General features: G+C 41.6%; 1 protein-coding gene across 2 annotated transcripts in view; it reads left to right on the forward strand.

Annotated features, from left to right (window-relative positions):
- The first annotated feature begins 8,538 nt into the window (after window positions 1-8,538).
- Window positions 8,539-16,053, forward strand: part of plod2 (procollagen-lysine, 2-oxoglutarate 5-dioxygenase 2) — a 41,205-nt gene continuing 33,690 nt past the window's right edge. For both annotated transcript variants that reach the window (XM_061713056.1, XM_061713057.1), the window contains exon 1: window positions 8,539-8,969. In XM_061713056.1, the coding sequence (XP_061569040.1) occupies window positions 8,867-8,969 (103 nt within the window). In that variant the 5' untranslated portion in view covers window positions 8,539-8,866. The remainder of the gene's footprint in view (window positions 8,970-16,053) is intronic.

Raw genomic sequence — 16,053 nt, forward strand, 5'->3', positions numbered from 1 at the left:
TGGTGTACCTGTTTAGAATTAAATTCAATCTTCCTGTTTGAAGACGAGGTGACTAAAGGCTGATTTATGGTTCCGCGTTACACCAACGCAGAGCCTACGGCGTAGGGTACGTGTCGATTTAACGCAGAACCGTGGACACGCTTTGCTACGCAGCCGCTGCTCTTCAGCGACGCTTTGTCTCCTCCCCTGCTACACGTCATTCAAGCAGCCAATCAGCGCAGAGCCTCAGTATCATAGCCCCCCCCACCCTGAAAATGAACCACAGAAAAAGGCTTTAGAAGCGGAAAAAATAAAAACATGGCCCAGTGACTGAATTTCTGATTTATGTAGAAAAAACAAGCTTTAGATTGTTTTTAAGACATTCAAGGCCTGTTTAAAATATACATTAAATGCCATAATATGTCCCCTTTAAATGAACCCCTGACAACCCGTGAGACACGATAAACAAATCTCACTCTCCATTAAGTTCTGAACTTTGAAGGTCTGAGCACACACCCAGCTCTCTACCCAACGACCACTGGGATATATAAAGATGTCACACGTCAGATTGACTGAAACCGCTGTTGTCAGTGAATGCAGTCAAGGCAGCCATTATGTTCCCTCCAGACTGTTATTGGAAATGCAAATTAGTGGTGTATGAATGTTTAAAGCGATGAGGTGGCACTGGGAGGACAGGCTTAATGTGAGCTTGACTCTTCCTTTCCTCATCCTACTCTTGGTGGGTTTAGTCAATCGTTGTGGTTTTAAGAAGGCTGTTTAATGATGACATTCAAATGAAAGGCTGACCCAGGAGCTCATTATGTGTAATTTCCAAAGGAGACATGCCCAAAAGCTCCAAAAGTAAAACTGTGAATGGTGAATGGTGAACTGTGAAGAAGTGAACTCATCTCCAACCCTGCACATGGTAGATATGGACGACTACCATGAACATTAAGTAATCTATATCTAACTGTTGTCCCTTTGTGTGATAAAGCTCCGTATGGGCGTAATCAGCCAGTTGCCGTGTTTTGTGTTTGTTTGGCCTATAAATAAACACAGTGTTGATGCAACCTTAACGTGCCCCTCGTCAGGCCACCCCTGGACCACACCCTGGCCACCCCATGGGTGCCTTGCTGCTCCATAAACGTGACCACAGTGGCCTGGACCGAATTGAGGGATGGCGCAGTGATGGGTACTCAGTTTGATGAGACGAGTGAAGAAAATGACTAATACTCTTTCCAGTGATCTGGAGTAGCAATTAGATTTGTCCTATGAGGTGATCAAAGCATTTGAGATAAAAATAAAACCCATTCTTCTACAATCACGGTGCAATTGCGGGTTCTGAGAAACTATTTAGGGGGCTCGAGTTTCTAGGATGTGTGACTCACCAGTATAATTGCAAAACCATGCTCTTCTACCACCGAAAAGAGCTCCAAAATAGACTAGAAAGTAGAGCGCAATTCAAGGTGTGTCCCAACTACTGACAGATATGAGCTTCAGGCAAAGAAAGAGTAGTGACTCATAAACTAGAAGGTATCTCGTTACATTTCATGTCCACCAATATTGATGGTCATCTTAAAAAAGAATCCGCGAATGAATTGAAGCACAAGCTCCATTTCATAACCGTTCAGACAAACTGGGCCAAATTTTCTGTTGCTGTTTTTGGCGAGAGGGATGTTCCCAGTTCGTAATCAATTTATGAGAGGAAAGTTGCGTCGTGCAGCTCAGGGAATCCTCACATCAAAAATATTAGCTTTTCTTCACGTTTCACCGTTTGATCCTTGCGTATATTGGCTGCACCAGTGTTTTTCACGTGGTCAAAGTTTAACTTGGTTGAATTCTGTTGAATTTTTACCCATGTGAGTATTGAAAGCTCGCAAAGCTGCGAGTTGCAGGTGGCCTTTATTTGCTGTGGCGATAAATCATGACTCTGTAGTGCAAGCTTTTCCAAATCACAGGTCTGTATTGTAGTCGCTCTGAAAGGGATGCTGCTTTTCCATGTGCCCTTTCATTGATTTTTCTTTTCCCCCTACAGAGGTTTTTTTTAGTCAATCTTAGGCATCTGTGGAGTCTCCCTTCCTAAGGAATCATATGTTTCTTCTGGCAGTCTGATTAGACTTAAACAGTATCTATAAAGCAACTGTCTCCACAGCAGCATTAAAAATAGACCATGGTTGTCTGTCATGAGGAAGCTGCAACCCTCTTTAGCTTTTAAACCCAGACCAGGACAGAAAAGGCTGGGAGCTTCTGTGATTAGTTTTAAATAAAACACCATCTGTGCCGGGGAACGGCTCCCAACAGTAGGCGCATCCTTTTAAAGCTGATAGCAGCTGTGTTCCGCTGCATTTACACGTATGCCGTGGTCTATGAGTTTCCACGGATGGCCAGGCCGTGTGGGGATCTGTGGATGCTCGTAGGTGTGACCTGCTGTCCCGATGAGCAGTAAGCTTTCCCCTCTGTCCTCACCCCACTCACCACAGCCATCTCTCAGATTCTGTTTCTGCCAACTTTTGTGTAATTAAATGCAATTTTCTCACCCACACCTCACATACCCGGAGTTTAAAGTTGTCGTCGGGCTCATGCCAACACCACGGCCACTTAAGACCTGTTAAACATCTGCAACCGCTAACTCGGAGAGGTTAAAGTCTACAGTTGGGCTTGCGTCTCCCCCAGAACAGCACTCTGATGACTTTAAAACTGCTCATGTGCCAATTAGATATTTTGCAAGGGTGCATTCAAATTCAGAGGCTTTTCTAAATACTTTGCGGGTGTGCAATCTTGAGCCAGTGAAATGGAGCAAGACAGTCTATCTCCTGCAACACGCTGCCAAGATTCGGCATTAATTTCTGCACCACAAACAATTCTATTTTCCATCTCCAGAGAGTTCCATCCAAAACCACAGGGCAAAAATCTCTTTTATTTATTTGTAGGGGGCTATTAAACAAGACATTTTTCAAGGCTGCTTTTCATTTCAAATGTGAGGTTTGATACTTTCTACAACTTCTAAGACAGGGGGAAATGTGCTGTTTGAGTTTCAGAGTGGCAAAAATTACCTTTTTTGGACGTTGGGATGTGACAGACAGACGGAGAGAGCTCAAACTTGGAAATTCTCTCGTGGCACACTAATTACCATAAATGCGCCTGCCTTGAGCTCACCCCCGTGCCGGTTGCACTCTGAACAGCAGTAAAAAAAAAAAGAGGTATGGCTCGCATCCAAATTAAGCTTCCTGTGTTGAGTTTTTTGGCACGACTCTATATTTTTAAGGTTTATCAGAGTCTCCCTGGAAACGGGTAATTCACCCCGTAAAATGTCTGGCTTCTACTTAATCTAGAGACGAAAACCACAAACCCAGTGATGTCATTACATAAAACAAACTGCAGGCAGTTTTCAGTGTGGCCATGCAGAGCCAGAAAGGAATGGCTTGAGCTTTAGGGGGCAAATCTGTTAGTCTTTTATCTGAAGTATGAGGGGGGAACTGGGGCGACGTAATGTCCCTCATAAAAAAAAAAAAACATGAATCTGGACATGCCATTAAGTAAAACAATCCAGTAGCAGTCGTCACATCTGTAAAACTGGGGGGTTAGGGTGTGTGTGTGTGTGTTTCTTATGAGGAAAGAGAGACACAAATGAGATGAAGCATTTTGTTTCAAGGTCAGCTGAGACATGGATGTAATCTGCTGGCCACTGGAAGCTACCTTCAGTGTTTGGTTCCTGTTTTCCTCATCTGTGTCCTCGTCGAATAGTACACGCTTAGAGAGCCAAGGAATTGCTGGACCTCGGGTTTTACGCCAGAAACATGATGTGTAATCCAAAACCGAGAAACACAAGGAAGACAGAGAGATGCTAGTGAAAACATACAAACACAAAAGGATGCAAAATCGCTTCAAAATAAAATATCATTGTTTAGCATCTGCCTTTTTTTCCACACCACAGTCCCCCACACACAACACTCTAATACTAGTTTTATCAACATTAATTTCCATTAAAATAAGTTGTCTGTGTGGTTACTTGTTATGGTTTTCATCTCGCTTTAAATCATAGAATTGTGCTCTCATTTGCAGTTTTGGCTGGAAAAGGATCATTTTTTTCTTCTTATTTTAACAAGTCAACTCTTATAATCCTTTCACGGCTGTGTGTGGAGGCTTGGACTAATTCAGTTGTATTGTAGCTGTTCTGGAAACTTTCATATGTTCAGCATATTTGGAACAAAGCAAAGCATTTTTATGACTGGATTGTGTCAGAGCGAGCTCTTCGTGAGGAGAAACCAGTAGAACCGATGCTGGTTCGTATTTAATCGTCTTTTCAGTGCGAAAAAATGCTGCCGAATTGTCTGATATCAGCTTTACGCATATGATTAATCTGTTGGTTTAGTTAAGTTTCTTTACATGCAGCTTAATATTTGTTGGTCGTGAACAAAGCAAATAAGTGAAGAAAAGACATCAGTTGAAACTGGTTTATTATTTTTAAAGGTAACCAATGAGATGACTAACGGGTTGGAATCAAGTGGACTATAACTGCTTTTAGTCAAAAAGTAAAACAATTTTTTTTGTAGTTATGTGACCATAAAAAAATACATTATTTTAAACTTCCCTATCATAAACTCTAAAATTCAAACAATCGACAAAGCATTAAGTCACATGACCCATTGGTTTTGAAGCCTCTTTTTCTTTGTACGGTCGGTAGGAGCATGCCCACCTGTCAATCAAAGCTCTAGCTACCAGCTCCTTCTGCGAATCTCTGCCAAAAATGTCTCCAGATGATCAAGCAGATGTTTCTAGAATATAACGTTCAATATGTTGACTTAATGGCAAAATAAAAAGTTGATGTTGCGCTAAGCCAACTCTCGGTTAATACAAATAGCTGATTGTTTTGCTCAGCACAGTAGCATGATGATTACGGATGAGAATCCGTAATCCGTAATTTTATCTTTATTTAACCAGGTAAGTCAGTTGAGAACAGTTTCTCATTTAGATAGTGGCTAGCCATCGACTAAGCCGACTATCAATCAGTCAAGATGGATGTATTACTTTATATAAATGCTTATAACATGGTACAAAAATTGTTCACCCCCCTCAGAGTTGCCATGTATGTGAAATTAAACGATTGAGACCAAAATGTTTTTAGAACCAGGCTGTAAATATGTTTATTTCTGCTCTAAAGTTGGACATTTTAACATTGGAGTCAATGGAGATTGACTCGCTTTTGCAGCCAGCCCCTAGCGGCCAGTCGGGGAACTGCAACCAGTCTTAGTTCTGCATGAGACTCAACCCAGAAGTTAGATGGTTGGTGCTCGTTCAGAACCGGTACACTCTTCTTCACGGCTGCTCCCCTCACCTGTCTCTGGCATTCATCGATTCCAACCCCAAACTTCTCTGCTGCACGTACTAAACTACGTGCCGTTATCTTGTCTGCTGCTCATTTGCTCATAATTAATCACTTTTATTACTTTTTTCTTTAGACGGCTCTTTACTGAAGCATTTTGACACTTTAACTGTAGAAGGCTGCATCAGATTAAGCAGCCAGCGCCTGCTTCATTTGTCGTCCTCCCAGTTTTCTCTTTTTCCTGAATAAATGCTTTTTCGTGTCTGCAACCATTTTTACACAGAGACTGCGATATAAACATGTCGTGTTCATTCCGCCCACGCTCTCCAGCTGTGCATTCAGGGTGATCCCACGAAGGTGCAACAGTCCCTCTCCAGAGTTTTCTTTTATACATTGCTCCAAACTCTGAAGACGGCCCTCCTTTCCTCTGCTCTGCAGTCCCCAACTGCTCCGTTCAGTCAGCGCTGAATAAAACAGGATGGCAAGTGGCAAAAAAAAAATGTATTAAGGCGCCTCCGTGATTCCTGTGGGACAACCACACCATCGCTTGCCTCAGTTTCTTTCCTTTGCTGCCGATGTTTGTGTTGTTATCGCGGCAGCAGGAGGGAGAGTCTTCACTAGCAGCCGAGATGGAGCTGGTGAAGGTTCCTCCAGGTTGCTAATCACAGCAGCAGGTTCACTGAGCACTTAGCGCTCCAAGTCAAGTGACAAAGTCTGTAATATGACCAGTCCAGCTAGAAGCATCTGTTCCAACCACTGTGGTCAGAAAGCGTGTTTGTTTGTTGTTTGTTTTCCTTTGTTTGCTTGTTACTTAAGCAAACTGTCACTGGGCCTGAATGATGTTTCCACGACAAACTGATTTATTTCTCTCCATGGAGTTTGCAGCCATCGTCCCTTCTGTTACACTATCTGCCGGTTCAGACAGCCCTCCCCACTTCCCGATCAGACCTCTTTTACATCGCCTAGCCAGCCATATCCATTCTTTTCCTCTCTGACCCAAAAAAATCGGAATGGTGGAAATGGCCTTGAATGGAAAAGTACCAGACCCGCTTTACGAGAGAGAATTCGCTGGAAGTGAATGGGAATGCTCGGTCAGACCAACTGTTTCTACCTCCCACAGTGAAATGGAGGCATAACAGCCTTGGAAGGAAATGTTCAGCTTTTCTGCTTCCATCTGTCTCTCCCGTGCTGGGAGGGTTGGAGGCTACAGAGGCTGTGTAAGCCGGGACCTACGGCTCCATCCCACAGCAGTCATATCCTTATTTACTTCACTGCACTACCTGGTCACAACACTTTAAACCTCCACAGCTCCGCTCTGTTTCAGGGTTAACACTTTCTAAATGATTAAAATTATAATCAGAATAAACTTTATTAGCCGAGTTAGACATGTCAGACAAGGAATATGACTCCGGTTAACACCGCTGGCACCATTTTTGACTATGGACGCCATTCTTGAAGGAAGGATGACTCTGGGATGGAGGAGGGAAAAAAGGCATCTTCCCACTGTGTATAAATACACAGTGTCAAGGTGCAAAAAACATTTCTCTCTACATCCCGTGTGTCTGTCCATTGAGCTGTTACGCTGAGAGCGCCCCCTGCAGGTTTGGTAACCGGTTATGAAGCGTTTTTCTTTTGAAGATGGTTTCTCGTTTTATATCGTTTTGTGCTTTGCATCGTTTCTCTATTTGCAGCGCGTTTGATGCTGCTGCATTTGTCTTTGTTTTTTGCAGCACGTTTTTTATTTGCACCACGTTCCTCTTTTTGTACCTTGTTTTGAGTTTGTGAATTTGAATCGTTTCTGTACTTGAAGCCGTTTTCCTTAACTGAGACGCATTAGGCCGTTGCAGTGCGTTTTGCCCTTGTCGGCCACCGTATGTTTTAGTCTGACGGTCAGACTCTGACCTATACCCGATTAACCACAAAAAACGAATGAAAAAAAACAAAAAACATTTTGACAGCACATTGTTTCATGATTTCTGTTAAACTGATAGAGAAAGAATTAAAAAAATATTTATTTTGTTTATTTATTTTTATTTGCCACATTTAAAAACAATATTAGGAGAAAATATTTCTATATGCAGTGATTCAGTTCATGTTCAAAATAGGCCTACTGCCTACGTTATGTAGCTTAAGTGTAAGGTTTACACAAGAAACAAGTTTTCATATAGTCTATACTGTTGGCCCGCTGTTGTGTGGTAATTTTTCTGGAAAAAAAGGTTTCTCAAAATTATCCCCCCCTCTGGTTTTCTCACAAATCGCACCCTGCCTACGCCGTAGGCTCTGCGTCGATTTAACGCGGACCCATAAATCAGCTCCGGAGCCGGCAGGCAGAAATCTCGAAATTTTCGGAGCAAATTTCTTAACAGGCGTAGCTACAACTGTTAGATTTCATCTATTAAACCAACATTTATCTTCCTAAATGATTTATTTCAGCCAGCGGTAATTCTCAACAGAGCAGCAAGTTTCTCCCCGGGACGATGGCGCAGGGCGTTCACGTCTGTACTCGGGCTGCTGCTGCTTAGTTGCTTATCATCTCCGAAAACATCATGTCAAATTTCTTAACAGGCGTTATTTGGATAAACTGAGCCCAGGTTGGGGATCTTAACGGTTACTTTTACGCCTGAAAAAATATTAAAACTTAATAAAGTGGCATATTAACAGCGCTACAGCTGAAATTAAAACAGCTTTTGGCTCTCAGCTTCCTGATTAGTGGTGGTGCTGAAAGTGGGAGTAGTGGGAGTATTGGGACATGGGAAGATTTCAAGTGCCCTAAAATCTGTCCCTTCTTTTTTAGGGGTAGTGAAGAAAAGTAGGGCTAATAAAAGAAAGTAGGGCTAGTGAAAGAAAGTAGGGAGAGTATTGGGATTGGGCCTTAACGTCACAGGGACAGGGGTTGCATTAGTTTTAGGATTATATTAACTTCTTTGAAAGATCATGCAGTTCAAATATTTCATGCAGTTTTGATCAGTAATTTTACATTTCCACTACTGATTTTGGGACTAAAGTTTGTACACTTTGTAGACAAAATAATAACGGATAAAGAATGGGTGGAATGAAGAGGAAGGCTCTTCCTTTGACTGCGTTGGCGTGCTTTCCCCGGTCTCCTCTAATGGGCCGCTCTGTGCTGAGGTGGAGCAGTGTTGGTCAGCCAGGGGCCGGGGGGGAGGGGACCGGGGACCGACCAGGGGGAGGGATACTTCAGTCGGTGGGTGGGGGGTACAAATACAGCTGTGTTTGGTGGCGCTCTCTCCCAGGACTTCCCTGAGCGCACGAGTCCCGTTATCCTCCTCCTCCTCCTCCTCCAGCGCGGAGCGCAGCCTTCACCGGGAACTCAAGTGACTGGCTGCTGCAATTAAGGAACCGCACCCGCTGCTCTCTAATTTCTCCTCATCCCAGTGCTTATATAGGCCACCACCATTTCCCCCGGAGCTAAAGAAAAAGTCGTCTCAAGGGGGCTCCGGACCAGCTCGTCTGTTCCGGGACATGTTCATCGACTTCTCTCCCCTTGAATTATTTGCGTCATCGTGAGTGAGACCCTGCAGGGCTGATCATCCTACAACAACCATGGAGTACCTCAGGTTTTGCTTGCTGTTTTCATGCTGGATCACGTTTGCGAACTGCATCTTCCCTACTGATGTCCCCCAAACTCCTGCGCCCATCCCTAAAGGTAAATCCACCACAAAACTTTGCGCGCATGTGTGTGTGTTTGAGTGTATAAGTGTGTGAGAGAGAGAGTGAGTTCCCTGAACTCCAACAGAGTCTGGAGCCTCTTCATCCAGCCTGAAGCTTCATGCCGTCTCATGTGTGGCAGAGCTGGGGAATCACATATGCTTCGGCTGAACTTCGGAGATGTCATGCAGACTGGACAAATAAGGACTGCTGTGTTTCTGAAGCCTGAATTATGGTTCCGCGTTAAATCGACGCAGAGCCTACGGCGTAGGGTTCGCGGCGACGCGCACCGTTCGCCGTAGGCTCTGCGTTGGTGTAACGCGGAACCATAAATCTGCCTTGAGCTGTAATTTCCCGGCTGCTGATGTCAGTGCGCAGGTTGCTGCCTGCGGCTCCTCTGTGGGAATCCGATCATGTCTGGAGCGACATATGTTGTGGCGTGAAATGATGCTTTTTCCACACAAAGGAGCCCGTCTGCGGTTTGTCACACTCTTTTGTTAGACATCTAAATGTATATTTTTTAACTCTTTTTTTTATTGGACTGCGCTGCGGTGCAGACTTTTTTATATACATATGGCTGTAAAGTTTTTAAGGCGAGAATAAACCAACTGCAAACGCGTCTCTGACTGCAGGAGTGAAAGCCATTAGCAACATACAGCTGAATTTGGAGAAAAGAATGGGGGGGAAAAGTGATTATTAGCAGTCAAGCATGAGATTGAGACACAGAAGGTGCTTGTAAATCTGTTATAATTGAAGGTTCAGGAGTTTAGCATATACTGTAACTGCTCTTTCTGCAGCTCCTCAGCCACAAAAGTCATCCTATACTGAACATGCAGAAGTTTGCACCCCCTCCAGCAATCTCTGTCTCAATTTTATAGACTTCTTTGAAAATCCTTCCCCTATTAACATGTCGCTGCAGCTAAATTGCTCCAAATTGGCCTAAAATCCTTTTACACAATCACAGGGATCTTAAAACCTCTAGCCTGTGGCACAATGACCTATGTTTTTAATATGGATGTGGTTATTATAATAACTGTGCTTTCATCTTATTATTTAATCCTTTCACTCAAGAGCTGCGTTCACTAAATAAAGTTTTGTTTAATTTTTCCCTCCATCTGGTTTTGACTCAGTAAGTCAGTAAGTCTTCCAAACAGTGGCCGAAAGTCAACAAGCCCTATTACGTTTACTTGTTAAAGTCTTCCTGCTTCTTGGGAGATTGGGATTTCAGGGAAGACAAGCCACTGTGAGTCAGACCCACATGTTCACTACAGGGGAACAAGTCAGTGTCATAACTTTAGCGTCAACCTGATCCGAAAAGTAAATGTACAGATGTCAAATTCTGTGACTGTTTTTCAAAAGAAAAAAAATCTGCAATGAGGGGATTGTTTCTGCATTACATCATGGGCGCCTAACACCCAGAAAAAACCTGGGGTTCAAGTCGTGAGAAGGACTTTCCATTATCCTCTTTCCCCTTTTCTTGCAGTTTTGTGACATTTAAGCAATAAAACTACTTTGGTTTGGTTTAAAATACACAATTTCTCAAGTCAGCTGTCAAATATAAACATTGTTTAAAGAATGCATGTCACCCTACAGTGTTTTGATGTGCAACACAAGCAGGACAATGCCCCAATCAAATGCCTCTTCTGCTACAAACGTTTAATTTAATGAAAATGGAATTTAATCCATCAATATCATCTTGAATTTAGGATTTTGTGCAACATCCCCATGTCTGTAAATAATAGTTTTATGTTTTATACTGTCCTTAAATAAAAACAAAAAACTCTACCTTTTGTTTAATTATTAATTAGTTATTTTTTACTGAACCTTGAAAGACAGTCTTCTAAATCAAATTCCGTGTTTGTTTGTGCAAACCTGCCAAAAAGTCGATTTTGATTCTGAAATTTCTACATAATTTCCCCTTTTTTTGTTTCAATCTGATTCTGATACAAACCTACTGATTCTGATATCAAGATAAAAATGGAGTTGTTTGCAAAAACTGTAAAAAAAGTAAAACATCTACAGTATATTACCCAAAACGTTTAAATGAGTTACAACAATGCTTTTTTTCTGAAAAGGAAATAGTCTAGTAGGGTTAGTACGAGGCAAAAGATCAAATCTCCAAATGAATCAGAGCTGTATCATATAGAAATACATATAAAAGATATTCTGTGGCTCTAGTGGCCTTTATTTTGAAAGGTGCTGGACAGAGAAAGGGTAGAGCGAGAGAGAGAGAGAGAGAAAGGGGAAAACACTCTGTAAAGAGCAAGAGGCCAGGATTTGAGCCTGTGCCGCCTGCATGAAGCAATAGCCTCTGCATATGGTGCGCCCGCTCAACCCACTGAGCTATCCAGGGCCAAATCTGTACCACAACTTGATTCCATCAGTTTCCAGCTGGTTTCAAAGACTGTGTGTTGCAACAGCGTTGAATATCAGCTCAAAGCTATATTTCACACTTTATTTTTCAATCAAACAGCTTTAATTTTGTTCCAAGATGAAGTCACAGGAAGTTTTCAAGTGAAATTTTGAGTTAGGATTATGCTGCGAGTTAGCCTGATTATACTTTTTTAGAACAAGAAACATGACAGTATCTTCCTTCTAGTTAACAAGAGACGCTGCTCATGCTGTTTCACAAAGGTCTTTCCTTTTGTGGGGCAAACATGCTAGACGTCATTTGCATTTTCATACCTCTCCTCCAACTCTCCCTTGAGAGCACACGTCCACTGCAGGTCCCATACAAACGGTGTGATTCAGCAGTGAACAGGGGCAGTGGGGGGACTAGGAATGTGGAGCTCTGGCTGTTTCTCACCAGTGTGCACCTGGCCGGTCACTGTGAACAACGGACGCGGCTGTTGGTTTGTCAGTTTTGGAAAGTTACAAAAACTGGGGCTGCGTAGACCCCCACTGTCCAGCCACCTGAAAGGAGCCTTTCACTTATTCCTAAGTGTTGGATTTACTGTGAAGGTCTTATAGTGTGGGGTTGTGCCTCGGCTTATTTCTGAGTACAACTCCTCATCCAGCTGCCGATCCAATAATTTGCTACAACACAGGAACCAAATAAAGCGTTGTTTTATTCTTGATTGATTTAAAGTGAGTTTAGCTGCTTTCAGAGTCATTTTACAATATTTTTGTCTCAATGTGAGGTTCATAGAAAATCAAGCCTTCATTTATCATTCTTTAGTGGTCATGTTGCCTTGAGCATGAAGATGCCACTGGTCCACCACTTCTCTATATCATCAGATAGGCGTTAAGGCTGACAGCTGCTGACACACTTTCTTTGTGAATGCTAAACGAAGGCAAGGACAACTCTGTCTCTCATGGATTGATGAATTTTTCAACCATCCCCTGGAAGAGAGCATCTCTTGAGCAGACCTTCCTTGACCTCACTGACGTGTCAGCAGAGAACGCTTTTTAGATGAGGAAACTCCACCTAGGGTTGTCCATGGCTTGTTTACCGTATAATGGTTCTCGCCTGTAATGCCAGTCCAACTAACAAAACCGTTTGGCAGGCCCAGGCTATAATCATGCCTTAAAACATTGTCACTCTATCACCACAAGGTTTGCTCCATGCCTCCTTTCTGGCCAAGCATGTGTTGTGCTGTCTGTTTTTTACTTGACTGACTTTGAGGAATTTTCTGCGAACTACCACAATAGGCCTCTTTCAGACACGCACTTTCTCTCCGTTAATCTGGCAGCTAAACTTGTTGGATCACATCCAGATTCTTGGTGATGTGGGAGACAATATGACGAGGTCACACTGAACATGGCACAAGTCTGAATCACATTAATGGACAGACACAGACGAGCAGTGGGTTTATTTATATGTATATACATGTTTTGTTTTGAGGTGCAGATGATGTCCCCAGATGAGGATAAAAAGCAGGTTTGTCTTCAGTTCATTTATTGTTTCTACTGTAGTGAAAGTAACATCTCAGCAAAAATCATGTTTTATTGAGGAAGTCATCAAAGGGGTGATAGCTTGAGCCCAATGACTGAGTAGCTGTTGATGTGCATTACTATTACAGACTAAAAAAAAGTGAAATAAATGCAAACTTTAACACTCTAAATTATTACACATTAATACTGGAGACAAAACAACTTTTTCTTCAGGGTTTTTGACTGGATTGATGATTCAAATAACTCATGCATTAACAAATGGTCAAATGAAGCTTTAACACAGCAAAATTGCAGGACACTGACAGTTATATTGCAGTAAAACCATCTCTTTATTTTAATGAGCTAATCATTTCAGTTTATTTGCTTTCATCAATACTTGTGTTTTCATAGGTCACGGTCTGGGGTAAAACCAATGGGCCCCAATTGTAGCAATGCGGGACCCGGTAGGATCTACTGACTTTATTAACTACCACTCAATAATACCACTTATTTGTGATAGTGGGCAACTTTTCCTGTTTGCCACCTGCCAATAAATAAAAGAAGAGTAAGACAAAACTTGAAAAAAATAAAGATACATTTAAAAAAAAGGAATGACAAGGTCAGCATTGAATGAGCTAACATGGCTATACTATAGGTGCCAAACTATAGGTGCCAAAATAGGCCTTTTTGGAAGCAACTGTTTTAATTTGTTGGATTTATATCTAATTTGTAGCAGATGTTATCAAAGTTTTTTGTACAGCAGTGTTTTGTTTTCCACATACACTTATCCAGCACAAACCATAAACACACACGCTGATTAGAGCACAGTGTTAAATTGTAAAGATCAAAGTTCTTCATGTTGACGTTTTAGTGTTTTCTCTCAGCACAGAGGAATTTGAAGCTCCAGTAAAGCCAGAGGAAATGATTGTCCTAGCTGCAGGAGCCCTCACATGACGCAAACATTAGAGCCTCCTTCACAGGATAAACTAAACAAACTATTCCTCATTCAAAATTACGTCTGATGAGACCAAAATACAGTTTCCTGGCACAATGCTGGTGACATCATGCCACATACCAAGGCTGAAGTGCTTGTGGTTTGACACGTGTAATTGCAAACACAGCCTTTTCTGTGGGTACGATGCATGATTCATGGATTATGGAAGTAGTGTCTATAATTGATTAATATGTCTTTGTAAAACTACTATGAACAAAACCCATACGTCAACAACAACTAATGACTGAGTTAACAGTCTGCGAACAATTGTGTTTCCTGGTCCCATGTCCATCCATCCCTTAAATTGTATTTTTTTTTTGTTTTTTTTTTAAAGCCTAACTGCTAACACATGGAGTACTCACCTAACTACATTAATTTGTAACTCTGGGTTAAAAGGAATGTCTGCATGTCCAAGGGCCCCTGGCTTGGACTATTACTCCAAGTAATGCTTTACTTTCAAATCTGCCTGTGCTTCAATGTTTTCTAAAGCTGGAGAACTTTGGAAGCAACTTTTGGTTTGCTAGCATGCGTTCATGAGTAGTTGAAGACAGTTTTCCACACGGTATGTTGGAGCTGTGAAGTGCATGTGAATAAGAAGACGGACTGTAGGTCTTAACAACATTACTGCGTGACTAAATGTATATATTTTGGCAGGCTGCCCAGGTATATTATCCGTCACCCAAGTACATTGGCAACCCACTCACCTATATGCATTTTTTCAGATATCCAGCAGAGTAAATCCTACAGTAAAATCAGCACTGGACCATCACTCTAAAACATCAGTCAATCCATGATCATACGCAGGAGGAATGTGTATGAACAAAAGGATTTAAACTGCTGCCAATATTATGTAGCAACTTTTAAACCACTTCAGGTGCTTTTAGGTACTCTTATTTTCAATAAAATGTAGCAACAAAGTCTCATTAATTTCTGATCATGATAATCCCTTTAAATGCACCTTTCTGCAATCTCTTCAAATAATAATGTACTCTCATTTCCATGTGCCAAAGCCTTTACCTACGTTGATAACAAAGGGTGCCGGCCCTTATTAGAAGCAGCTCTTTATTTCCAATAATCATTGTTATCAGAATCACATGGCATATTTTCTCTACAATGGTAGTCCATTGGAGGTTTGTTCATTAAACGGGAATCTAACAGCTCTAATGGCGCACAGATGATCCATGGTCGGCCCAGATGAGTCTCTGAGCCCTGAGATGTTGCGTGAGCAACCGGCTGATTTATTTTTATTTTTTTCCTTTCTTACCATAAAAAACAAAACAAAAAGATTTGACAAAGCGGTCAAATGGCATCAGATGGCGAGTAGTAAGGGCGAACATTGGGAAGAGGAGGAACTTGAAAAGCTTGTGGGTCCTCAGCTGCGGCAGGAACAAGTCTTCAGTCCATAAATCATGTTAGCGTTGAATAAAGTATAATGATTTATACTTTATTCAATGGTGGTAGACAAGACAATCACAGATTGTCATACATGAAGGCCGTGTGAACAAGTTTAGCAAGATGTTGTTTTTTTAACAGGAATCCACATACGCTTCAGTGAAATCTAATTTCCGATTGTGATAAAGTTTCGTTAATAAATAAATATTGCTGTTGTCCTTAAAAAATCTCTCCTTACCCTAACCCTTATTGAAACTTTACAACCAAGGACACAGTATGGACAAAGCAGAAAAAAAGAAGATAAAGATAATAATAATTCTTATACTTACTTCTTTTCCAGTACAGAGGCAATGTCAAATTCAAAATATCTCAAATTTCATTACATCAACTTCATTTCATTTGTTAATGTGCATCTACAGTATTTCAGACTTTCAACACATTCCAAAAAGAGAAAGAAAAAAAAGTTTGGACGGTAAAGCTAAAACCACATCTTCTCCACATAATTTTCCTTAGCCAGACCTTTGTAATGTGTCCATAATTTGGTTTTGTTGAAAACTACATCTGACATCTGAAAAGATATAGTTTTAGTGCCAGCGTACGTAGTTCTCAAATCTCTGTTTACATTCTGCATCAATCATTCAAACACCAATGACCTTGCTCAAGGGCACTCTTACAATGCACTGGCTTTTGAACTTATTGCTGAAGGCAGTCTTGATGGGTAGCAGGGTTTTAAGTTATATTTGCAAATTTAACACCGTATTGTAGTGCTAAACAAAGGTTTCCCTCAGCAATCCCCTGCGTCTAGTCATGATACAGTCATTAG

Source organism: Cololabis saira, chromosome 22 (assembly GCF_033807715.1).
Source record: "Cololabis saira isolate AMF1-May2022 chromosome 22, fColSai1.1, whole genome shotgun sequence".
NCBI lineage: Eukaryota > Metazoa > Chordata > Actinopteri > Beloniformes > Belonidae > Cololabis > Cololabis saira.